At 32.8% G+C, this 12,629-nt stretch overlaps 2 protein-coding genes and 1 non-coding gene across 3 annotated transcripts; 2 read left to right on the forward strand and 1 right to left on the reverse strand.

Annotated features, from left to right (window-relative positions):
• TRNAD-GUC lies at window positions 521-592 on the forward strand. Its single transcript has one exon. It is a non-coding gene; the product is annotated as a tRNA-Asp (tRNA).
• Window positions 4,886-6,194, reverse strand: LOC104742411 (transcription factor DIVARICATA-like). Its single transcript, XM_010463413.1, has 2 exons — window positions 5,673-6,194; window positions 4,886-5,511 (listed from the first exon to the last, which is right to left on the reverse strand). Exons 1-2 carry the CDS (start codon window positions 6,104-6,106, stop codon window positions 4,992-4,994), a joined length of 954 nt encoding a protein of 317 aa, XP_010461715.1. The 5' UTR covers window positions 6,107-6,194; the 3' UTR covers window positions 4,886-4,991.
• LOC104742412 (CLAVATA3/ESR (CLE)-related protein 11-like) lies at window positions 10,723-11,416 on the forward strand. Its single transcript, XM_010463414.1, has one exon. It carries the CDS (start codon window positions 10,960-10,962, stop codon window positions 11,257-11,259), a length of 300 nt encoding a protein of 99 aa, XP_010461716.1. The 5' UTR covers window positions 10,723-10,959; the 3' UTR covers window positions 11,260-11,416.

Here is a 12,629-nt window from a genome sequence, read left to right on the forward strand (position 1 = left end):
AACACATGATTATTCAAAGTCAACTTCAAAAAATTTAGTTTTGTTAGTGATTGGTAACATTTTTGAATAAAGTTTGAGTTAAGTCTATAACTCTACATAAGTCAATAGTAACACATGTTAGCCATAATCCTTAACCAAAGTTTGTTTTGTATATAAAATAACTTGGGAATATATTCGACAAAGACTGCAGCCGAATATCCACATATTAGTTTGTATGTACCTATATCACATACAAAATGAAACCTCTCAAGTAAATAAAAAAAAGAGTGACTTCGTAACCTTGTTGACTTTCAAATGGTGGGAACTTGTATGATTATAAGTCGATCGAAAAAGAAAACATAAATTGGTATTGACTTGTGAAAATGATTCTTATCAGTTATCTGATAAAGGTAAACATGATTGTTCTTCATGTTTTTCTTTTCCTGGCTTAAAAGACTTCGCCTTATGCTACTGAGTTATGATCCAAGCTAGGGACTTAACTAAATAGAGATCTGTAATGAAAGATTAAGAAGCAATCAAAGTCGTTGTAGTATAGTGGTAAGTATTCCCGCCTGTCACGCGGGTGACCCGGGTTCGATCCCCGGCAACGGCGTAAAAATTTTTATCCCCAAAAAAAAAAGAAAACCAGAATGGTAAGGAGATAGAATCTGGTTGTGCTCACACAATACTGGAATGCATCAAAGAACAAACCAGATTCAATTCAAATAAGATGGCTTCACAACATCCTCACATGGAACCATAAATTTATGGTTCGAACACATAAAAGCAAGAACAAATTTGTCAAAAACATAGTTAAAAGAGACTTCTTATATTTTTAGTTTCAATTTCTAGAAGAACTAAAGGCACAACAACCCATTTTAACCCGAGCTTTCTTCACTTGACACTTCTTCACTTGACGAGGTTTCAGATTCTTCTTCTTCAAATGCCAACATTTTATATTCTTTTTCAGTTGCCGAGTCTCCAGATGATTCTTTTTCACTATCAAGTAGTGGGCTCTTCTGATTCTTCAACATCTCATCATCTATGATTCCTCCGTAGGGGCGCCAAGCCAACTGTAATTACCTACCATATGAGCAGTGCCAGCGTAAACATCAGCTCCACCCAGTGCAAAAGTCTTTGTGCATCATCGTCACAATTTGTTTGTAGCCAATCCTTTCATCCTATTTCATAGATTATGATGTAACTGTTTTCACAGAAAAAATACAAGGAAAAATCAGACATTGCTCAAGTGAATAACATCATTCTCTTTACATGTTTTGAAGCAAAATCCTCAATCAAAGTTTCAACATCCAATTCTTCCAAAAACTCATTCTCAATAGCCATCAAAGCTAGTCCATTTAATCTGTCTTGTGACATAGAAGTCCTCAAATATGACTTCAATAATTTCAGTTTGGAGAAACTTCTTTCAGCCGAAGCAACACTAACGGGAATAGTTAGTAAAACTCTATAAGCAATTGTAGTATATGGAAAACTATCAAAAGATACAAGAAAATTTATTATATCACCAGCTTTCATATTTTCATTTGGTAAAAGCTCCTTAAGAAACTTTAGCTCAATAAAAAGTTCCTCTCCAACAATGTCTACTAAATCATCATTTTTCAAACTGTTTTCTAGATAACTACAATGAGACATTAAACTCATCATCACACATTTTCAGTTTAGTGGAATCAAACAAAAAACCAAACATCTTTTCATATAACTAATATTGTTCAAACTTCTTATTAAATGAACTAATAGCATGATAAATGAGATACAAAAAATATTGAATTCGAAATGTTTCTTCTGCAGATAATAAAGTTTTATTACCACTAACTTCATCATATTGCTTTTTTCTACGGATAATTCTTTTTTGAATAAATATAGGTTCAATACCAATTTCAGTGACAATTTCCTTAGCTTTTATCATAGCCTCAACAAATCTAACTTCTCTATATTTCTTAAAATAAGAGATTAAGGCACTTACCTCGGTCATTGCAACATCAATCTGCATATCCTTTGACTGTAATTTTTTGCTAACTATATTTACCACATGCAATATGTCAAACAAAATAACAGTAGATAACAAAAATTCAAAACTACTAAGCTCATTCAGTGCTAAAGATTTAGCTTCATTTTGAATCATTGGATCATTATCATTTTCAGCCACTTCAAATAAAGACTCTCTTATATCCATAATCTGAAACCGTATAGCTTTAATACTCTCAACACGACTTTCCCATCGGGTTGTTGATAATTGCTTAAGAGTTAAACTTTTCACATTATTTTTCAAAATATCCCACCTCTTTATAGAATTAGCAAACAAAGAATACAAACGTTGTACTACCCTAAAAAAATCTTTAACCTTCACCGAATTATTTCCAATATTACACAAAACCAAATTAAGACTATGACAAGCACATGGTGTATAAAATGCCCTAGGATTCAAATCCAAAAGTCTTTTTTGTACACCTTGTTTGTATCCTTTCATATTAGATCCATTGTCATAACCTTGACCTCTCACATTATCTATATCAAGATCTAGAGATTTTAATACATCCTTAAACACTTCAAAAAGCCCTTGACCTGTTGTGTCATCTACTTGAATAAATTCAACAAAATACTCTTCTACTTTAAAACAATTTGAGGAAATAGACACACACCTTAAAATTATTGACATTTGCTCTTGATGGGTAGTATCAGGAGTGCAATCCAAAATCACAGAAAAATATTTGGCTTCTTTAATTCTCATAACTATTTTTGATTTAATTTTTGAAGAAATTATGAGAATCAGTTCATTTTGTATACTATGAGTAAGATAATGATGATGAATACTTCCACTAGTAATCCTAAAAACATGCTCTCTCATCTTTGATTGGTCTCCGTGAATCACAGAAAACCTATGACCGCTGGGCTCCCACGCGAAAGCAAGGATTTTCTCGTCCAACTCAAGAACCTCGTTGGTAATAATGCCCTTCTTCCTCACTGAAGCGGAAAATCTCAAACAGAGAGCACCAACGTCGAGTAACTTGGACAGCAAGATACTTTCCATTGCTCTGCCAGTGCATCTTACAGTTGCTAGCGCTGAGAACATCCTTGTGCATCAGCTCCACTTGGCCAGGGATTTTCACAAAAACAACCTTGTTGGTAAGCTTCTGCTTGCCATCACCTTTCAACAGTGCAAGGATGGGTTCAGTAGGAGACCAAGACATGTCCACAGCGTCATCAAAGTTAACATGCTTTTGGCATAGCAGGCTGAAAGTCTTAGTCTCTCATAAACAGCTACAGTGTTTTTGACAAGTGTGGCAAAGTATTTATCATCTTTTCACTCAGCATCAAAATGTGAGATTGCAAGTAAAAAGTAAGAATGAGAAGCAAAGATGCACTCACTTTCGGTTTGCTTGGGTTTGGTTTTCACCTGGTGATACCAAGTATTTCTTACCTGGTGAGATGTCAAACATATTCTCTGCCTTCAATAACAAAAATGTAATTCTCAAAATCCTCAGTCCTATAAATTAATCTTATATTTGGAGAGAAAACGGAAACACAGTTTTTTTAACCAATATGAGAAACAAACCTTATGATGATCATAACCCATGCGACAGGGGAAATAAGCACCCCTATTACCACAAAAGTTAGTCACTGTCTCCGATTGCAATGCCAAGAGGTATGCACCTAGAGGAGACCACTGCACATTAAAGATGTAATAGGTATGCACAGGACGAGAACATCAATAGCATCTACATTACACCATAGCATTAGAAAATGACAATGGACAAAAAAAATAAAAATAAAAAGAAAAATGTTAAGAAAGTACCTCAATATTGGGAAGATATGTGACCGTCTTACGAGTAGGAATGTAGGATCATTTACTAAAATACGGTTAATACTGTGGCCTTGATGGACGACTAGCTGGTCCAAGTCATGTACACGAGTACGACACAACTAAAGAAAAATATTGATCTCAGCATGTAGAACAAAACAAGGTCTCAAGCCAGTTAGACGGGTAATAAGTAAAAGTACACTGTACCGACTCCACATCGATGGGCAGTAGATAAATTGGGTTTAGCTTAGGGTATAATTTCTTAACAGCCTGCACAAACAAGATATGGGAAAACAGTGTAATTTCACCGTGTACACAGCATCTATATATATACACAAAGTGGTGATCATAGTAGAAACAAGTAGTAGTAACCTGAGTATAAGTTAATAGAATTTAATTCCGTCTGATTGTATGATTCCAGTTTTGAGTCTTTTGACTTGTTGGCTACAAATACAGCAGCAACCATTTAGAATATACCATAAAACTAGCAGTTGAGATGATGGCTCGAGAAATCAAGAAACACAAAAAAAAACTCCTAGCTAGTGGTACCATTGTAAGAGAGAAAAATAGAAAACATCACCTCGCAATCCTCTTAGATTTGGGTATAGTACTGTGATCTTTGCCGCCCATATGCGCCATAATTTCGAAACGTGAATGACACAACAACCGCAAAGTGGCTACTGGCTTGTTTTCTCTTTTGACCTCGTTTATTAAACTCGTTGGGCCTCGAGCCCATACACAAAAACATTGAAGCGAATATATTAATTAGCTCTTAATCATATTTTCTGGATTTGGAAAATTCCCTTTTCCTGGAAGAATAGATCATTTTCTACGTTTTTTAGTTACAGGAGAGCTTCTCTAATAAGTGAAACATGAGAGACCATTTTCCCTACTCTACTTTTAGCATTTTTGGTAAAAACTTGTAGCCATCACTTGGTCTTTCACTCTTTAGTATATTTTGGTTGTTGCTTTCTATTCAACTTTATCTCTGCTGTCTCAATATGAAATCCTGATAGGCCTTTTGTTTCAACAACTTTATTGAGAAATGACTTTTTTTTTGAAATGGAAAAACAGACTCCTCTGCTGTACATTATTACTTGCCGCAGTTTCGCTATTCGATTATGAGAATGTAGTCATGTACACAAGTTTTCAGTACAATATTGTCAGTTTTATTACCAACCGTATTGTTTTGTCAGTGCATAGTCGAGGGAGCTGGATGTGGCTGCGGTAATGGTGGTACCGGGTAAGCCGGTACAGCATAAGGAGCAACTCCAAGATGATGATGATGATGAGTTCCCATTGGAGGTGGAAGCATCACAGGTGTTCCAACAGCTGAACCCATATGATCATGTGGTGCGATGATTGGTTGTCCCACAGGTGCATTACCATACATCCCTAATCCAGCCATTGTTGGCGGATGATGTGGTTGTGGTTGCGGTTGCGGTTGTGGCTGTGGTTGTGGCTGAGCTGGTCTATGTTTGACCACTTGTTGTTGTTGTTGTTGCCCTCCTGTAACCGCAGGAGGTTGATTGTTCACGGTGGTGATGTCGTGAATGCTAGACCGCCTTCTATCTCGGTTCATCGAGTTAAGCCGGATGAAGTACTTTTGAGCATGGCTTGCAACTTGTGTTGGAGTTCTTGAGATCACAAAGTTCCTTGAAATGCTTCTCCAATCTCCTTTCCCAAATTTGTCCAAACCCAAAAGAAACAACCTTTCAAAAAAAACAGAGGATTCTATAAAGGTGAGATCTTTGAACCAAAAGGTAACAGAGCATTGAATAAAAGGTAACATCTTTGAATTTTTTTTTTCACTCTTTAAGTCTCAAAATGTCAATGGATAGATAAAAGAAGAAGAAGAAGAAGAAGAAGAAACCGATGCTCTTCTTCAGTCCATGGGATCCCTTTTCTTCTCTCTTGCTCTGCTCTGGATCCACTACTTCTACCTCCTCCACCATTGGAGCTACTTATCCCTGAGGTTCCATGATTTGGTTTCTTCTCCGATGATCCAGAGGAATGAGAGTCTCTGTTGGCCGGAGAAGTTGCTGCTGCTTCATCGACGATGAGACCTTTCCGGTGATGATGATAACGAGGTAAAGGAACTTGACCATTCTCGATTGCTTTGACATCTTCTAAAAGGATTTGGTAATGGTTCTTTACTTGTTCTAAGGTCTTGCTTGGAACCATTGACGCCATTTTCTTCCATTGATCATCTGTTATGTCTTCCTCTACACAATGCAACGCAATTGCGTTCTCGAATGCCTTCTCTTCCTCTCTGCTCCATATTGCTGCTGCCACCACACTCTCCATTCGATTGATTCAAAAATCTCTCTGTTTCTCTCTTTCTCTCTCTCTCTCTCTCTCTCTCTCTCTTTCTTCTCTTTGGTTTAATCGTGTGGTGGGCATGATAAGAGTTTGTGAAACGTATGTGAATGGGTCAGATTCTTTACCTTTTGGAGTTTTGTGAAACTTTTATTTCTTTCTTTCTTTTGGTGTTTTAAGTTGAGGTGCGCATTATAAGATTTAGACAAATTGTATATGCGCAGGATAGTAGGGGACAGTGCATATGCGCATGATAAGGGATTGATTGGGACTTTATCTTATTCACAAGCATCATCAATCAGTTTGGGTTCGTTTTCTATTGTGTCACTCACAAGGAAAGAGTAGTACCCATAGGATAAGATTCTTGTAGTTGACGATCACTCTTCACTTTTCTTTCAAATTCATCCTCATTCGTTCTTTAGAGATTTTGGTTACTTCGGTTTATTATATTACAACTTGAAAGCAATGCAAATGATTAGTGTAGTTTGGCAAACTTTTCGATTTATATATTTATTGCAAACAATTTAGTTCAGACAAAAAGTTCATTATTTTCTTTACTTTTAAGTTTTAAATGTCGAATTATGTTAAAACAAAAGCAATTTGAGACTGTCATTGTAAATGTTGATCACATTGTAAAACTCTATATTTAGTATTTACTGTGCATGCGAAATTCAGAAATGAGAATAATGTGTAAAAAATAATTATCGAAGTCAAAATATTTGTTAGTACACTATACCAAACCGAATCCAATCAGATAAAATCTACCACCTAGTTGATGTATAGTGTACTACAATATAAAGAAAACAGAGTTACCAAGTAGTTCTTGGGCCAGTAATATGTGACTAGCCTTCTCCTAAATGAGTTAGAAGTCTGGCTGACCCTTAATCGTCTAAATTTGTTTGGATAGACTTTCATGAAGACGATTGACAAGTTTGATCGTTTAGCTTTCCTAGTTGTGTTGCTCACCCCGACTAGGGTTCTTATTATCTTATACTTCAGTAATACGTGCTTTTAATGACTCAAATCAACTATGAGATCTTACACCGACATGCATAAAATCATTTAAATCTCATGAAGAGATGCAACATGAAATTTAAATTTCTATATGGCTAAGAATATAGAATTTACTAGATTTGGGAAAACTAAACCGAAAAACTTGGTTTCACACCCAAACCCAAAAGGATTCCAAATGTTTCTACTCGAAGTATCCGAACCGAAGCGAAAACCAAACAATATACTCCAAATAATATTGTAATCCGAAAATTCTTGGTTATATTTGTCAAAGTTATACAATTTTTTTTTTTTTTTTGCAAAGCTTGACCAAATTAACTACAATTAAACTTTTTTTTAAAATTAAAATCGATAATTAAAAAAATCACACAAACTGAAGCGAAACCGATTCTACACCTACCCAAACCAAATTGCCATAAAACTTAGACGAATACTAAACTTTCCGACCCAATTACCCGAGTTCGTAAAAATCCAAACCCACCCGAAACCTGAATGCACATGCCTAGAACTAGCAAACAATTTTTCAAGTGAATAAATAAAGTCATCAGTATTTAATCTTTGGGCCTTTACTGGCCACGTTCCTTAATTTGTTTTAAGGGATAGTCACCTCCCCCCCCCCTCAATTATAGGCCCATAGATGCGTTAAATTTTAATCATTGTTGTACGGAAGATAGATTATATACAATATAGTTCCTAATATATATCATTGGGTTACAGCTGGGGAATGAATCAAATTAACGTAATGTACGGAAGAAGAAGAACTACAAAAGCTTTGTTTTTTGTGGGTTTCAAATTTCAATATGTCAATTTATGAAAATAATTAAGTAAATAAGTATATACATAATAATTTAATATGAAAAATGAGGCCAAAGTTTGGGATATAGGAATATTAGAGTACAATTAAAGTAATTGTCCGTTGCAATGCGACATTTGCGTGTTATCACATTCATGCGCACTATATTTATGCGATCAAATCTTGTTTTCTTTTTAAAACACTTGGGGGTGAAAACATTATTATGTAAACATTGGCAAATGCGGATACTAAATATTTAGAAGAGAGTTTCAGCCATCTTTTTTGATTGATTTGCTTCGTTTATATAAGGATTTTAATATTACTATAATATTTGAGATTATAACAGAATACAAACAAAACAAACAAAATAAAAAAAATACATTACAAAATAGTTTTCTGCCTGCATGCAATACATATACAACTTTCCAATTATTATAACTAATGCCTAAAGGTCATTCTCTTGATATTTGACAGTTGCATATACATTAAATATGAAAAATCTTTATAAAAAACAAACAAACAAACAAATAGGGCAACTCATATAATTTGAAAAAAAATCATCAAAAAATTATATAGTTTTTTTGATATAGAATTTCCGATTAAAAAGTATTTATACTACACAAAATAAAATTCTGATAAATATATATATATAATTATATTCAGTAACCTTACAAACCTTCGAATATTTATGCTAACTATTATCATGGGCAGACCCAGTAAGAAAGTAAGAAAGAAAGGGGGTCATACCCCCCTCCCTCCTAAAATTTTAGGGAGTGTTATTGGAGATGTGATTTGTAAATCTATATAGAATTGTAAATAATGGAAATCAAAACATATAGATTTTGAAATAACATGTTTTATCCTTGGATTTGAATCCTTCTATTTTACACTTTCAAATCCATGTAAATCCATTTAAAACATAATGTGGATTTTGAAATCCAAAAAAAAATCATTAAATGAATAACATGGGATTTTAAAAAGTATTTGTAAATCATATAACCAATAACACAGAATTTTGATAAGTATTTTAAAATCAACGATTGAATAACACATGATTTTTATTTGGATTTCCAAATCCATTAAAATCATAGAACCAATAACTCCACCTTAGATTTATCTAATAGTCTTTATACTTTTGTAATATTTGGTCTATTTTTTTCTGTTTTGAACCCCTAAAATTCTAAATTTGTGTTTTGAACCCTCTAAAATTCTAAATTTTTGTTATTCTCTCTATTTATTGTGATTTTTTCTACTTTATTATGTTTTGATACCATTACATAAATGTTTTAACAGAGTTTTATATTTATTTGACTCTTAAATATGAAATTTATCTTGTAATTTTCCTTTTTAAAAAATACTTTTATTTTATTTATATATTTTTTTAAATATATATATTTTGACTCGGTAAAAAATATTTTCAGGTCCGCCACTACTATAATGTATCTTAACAGGTGAACATAATTTTCTTTGAATAAATGTATATGTATTGGATAAAATAAAACCGTAGAAACTAAAAAAAGCGAATGTAATATCAAAGGCATCATCAAGTCAACTACCACCGTGCATTATGGCGACGAATGTACGATATTCAAAACGTCGGACTACTCAAACTTATTTATACACCTCAATTAATCCGAATCTAATTTGTCCTATTTATTAAAGTTGCACCAAAGTTAATTTTGAGCATTTCTTGGCTATTTCGAACCCGTATATCGAAACAATAATACTTATGTAACGCATATAAAAATATAAACTAAAGTTGTAAGGTTAAAAAATGTGCCCAACCTCCAATAAAATTAGGTCATACCAAATACAATGTAATAAATTTAAAACTTTGACTATTTGGCCTTTTTTTATGGTACCACTCCACCTCCATTCTTCCTTGAACGTAAAGTAACCTTTTGACTCTCTTCTTTCCCTCAGTTTCATACNTTTATCTAATAGTCTTTATACTTTTGTAATATTTGGTCTATTTTTTTCTGTTTTGAACCCCTAAAATTCTAAATTTGTGTTTTGAACCCTCTAAAATTCTAAATTTTTGTTATTCTCTCTATTTATTGTGATTTTTTCTACTTTATTATGTTTTGATACCATTACATAAATGTTTTAACAGAGTTTTATATTTATTTGACTCTTAAATATGAAATTTATCTTGTAATTTTCCTTTTTAAAAAATACTTTTATTTTATTTATATATTTTTTTAAATATATATATTTTGACTCGGTAAAAAATATTTTCAGGTCCGCCACTACTATAATGTATCTTAACAGGTGAACATAATTTTCTTTGAATAAATGTATATGTATTGGATAAAATAAAACCGTAGAAACTAAAAAAAGCGAATGTAATATCAAAGGCATCATCAAGTCAACTACCACCGTGCATTATGGCGACGAATGTACGATATTCAAAACGTCGGACTACTCAAACTTATTTATACACCTCAATTAATCCGAATCTAATTTGTCCTATTTATTAAAGTTGCACCAAAGTTAATTTTGAGCATTTCTTGGCTATTTCGAACCCGTATATCGAAACAATAATACTTATGTAACGCATATAAAAATATAAACTAAAGTTGTAAGGTTAAAAAATGTGCCCAACCTCCAATAAAATTAGGTCATACCAAATACAATGTAATAAATTTAAAACTTTGACTATTTGGCCTTTTTTTATGGTACCACTCCACCTCCATTCTTCCTTGAACGTAAAGTAACCTTTTGACTCTCTTCTTTCCCTCAGTTTCATACATTTTTTCACAAATCCAATACTCCAAACCCCATAGATATATGCCTAATATGTGAATAATCCATATCATAAGTTAACACAGTAATTACATTATTATGTACTTATTGTTCCAAACTTATATAAAACTGGTCTCAAGCTATAATTTCTTGGAGATTAACATTAAAGAAACACCTATTTTAATCATAAAATCTCATATCCTTTTCTCTAACCATTTCTCTTATCTCTCTTTCTTTCTCTGTGTCTCCATGAACTCTATTGCTTTTTCATCTTCATCAAAATTTTCTCTACATGGCCATGAAGAAACAACCTAAGCCGTGTAGTTTCCTCTTCCACGTCTCTCTTCTCTCTGCGTTGTTCGTTTTGCTTCTTATTTCTTTTGCTTTGACGGCTTCTTACAAGCGCAAATCCGGCATTAATGGCCTTGGCCATAAGAGGGTTCTAGCAAGTAATTTTGATTTCACACCGTTTCTGAAGAACAAAGATCGCACTCAACGTCAAAGTCAAAGCCTGACCGGAAAAGAAACCGGTTCATGGTACAATGATGAGGAACGGATCGTACCTAGCGGTCCAAATCCTTTGCATCACTAGCTAAAAGGTTTTTGTTATACTTTTTTTCAATAGATTTTTTGTTGCTTTTTGGATTATTATAGTGTTATGACAACATTCATGACCATGGATCATGATTATATATTGTGAAGTGTATGAAATTGATGTAACCATCATATTTGTTTATCATGGTTTCTTACTTCGAAGCGGGTTCATTAATATCTATTAAAAGCTTCAGTTTTTGTATATATATATATATATATATATATATAGTTATGGATCTCTCCATTATCCAATGAAGTACTTGTTATGTTCACTGAACATAATTAATATATGTGATTTGCTTCTATTTATGTTGAGTACAAAGTACATTATATTGTTCATATTGAGATAAGGTACGTCGAGTTAATAATATGTTGTTTTGAATACATATTTTTCTGTTACAGTGTTGAATACTTGGCAGATATATTTGAGTGAAAGTGTGTTTGAGTTATTAGACAAACATATACACACACTCACTATAAAAAATGATTTTTATATATTTTGTTGTGAAAATTTAAAATTGCTTACGCATGATATTATTTTTCTTATATTATGCAAGAAAGGAGATATATATCATATACATTAACCGTATAAACTATCAATGTTATTGTATAATGTGAGTCTATATATATAAGATAACACTATATCGAAACCCGAAGTATCATTTATGCCATCGTCTATACACTCTTCAACACTAAAATACTCTCAGTAACATAGTTCAATATAAGTCATCGATGTATTCAGAAACTTTCACTCAAAAATCACATGGTTGGTATTGACTTATCATCTGCAAAAAATAACAATTATCCCCTTTTAATTATATGATTTGGACCTAATCACTCTTTCCAAATGTCAACAAAAAGGTGGAGTTTGTTCACTACTCGTTTTATTAAACTATGTATATACAGCGCCACGAATAAAATCGAGTGCGTGTGTTTGTGAATGCATAAGATCTATGGAATCCATCAGCTATATGGGGTTCAAATATAAAGAGATCCGCATTTGACACCACACATCTTCATGTAATGTAAGTTTAATCTTCTTTTTTTTTCTCAACAATTTTATATTAGTTAGATAGATCAGAAAGCAAAACGTTTATATATTAAAAAGTAATGCTAGCATATAGAGACCTTTTGTACTCTTTTAATTTATCCCTTCAAAATCTGTTCTTTGTGGAACAGAGAAAAAAATGTAAAACAAATTCTTTGTCTACTCTTTTGGTGTTAAAACATCAGTTCTTACGGCCAGTTTATCAAAAATATAACCTATTTCTTCTGTTTAGTTTTCAGATACCTCTTTGTTGATCATATAAGTACTTCCACTTATTAATGCGTACGAGAGAAAAAAAAAACTTCATGGAATATTACATA

This window comes from Camelina sativa, chromosome 14, assembly GCF_000633955.1.
Source record: "Camelina sativa cultivar DH55 chromosome 14, Cs, whole genome shotgun sequence".
Taxonomy (NCBI): domain Eukaryota; kingdom Viridiplantae; phylum Streptophyta; class Magnoliopsida; order Brassicales; family Brassicaceae; genus Camelina; species Camelina sativa.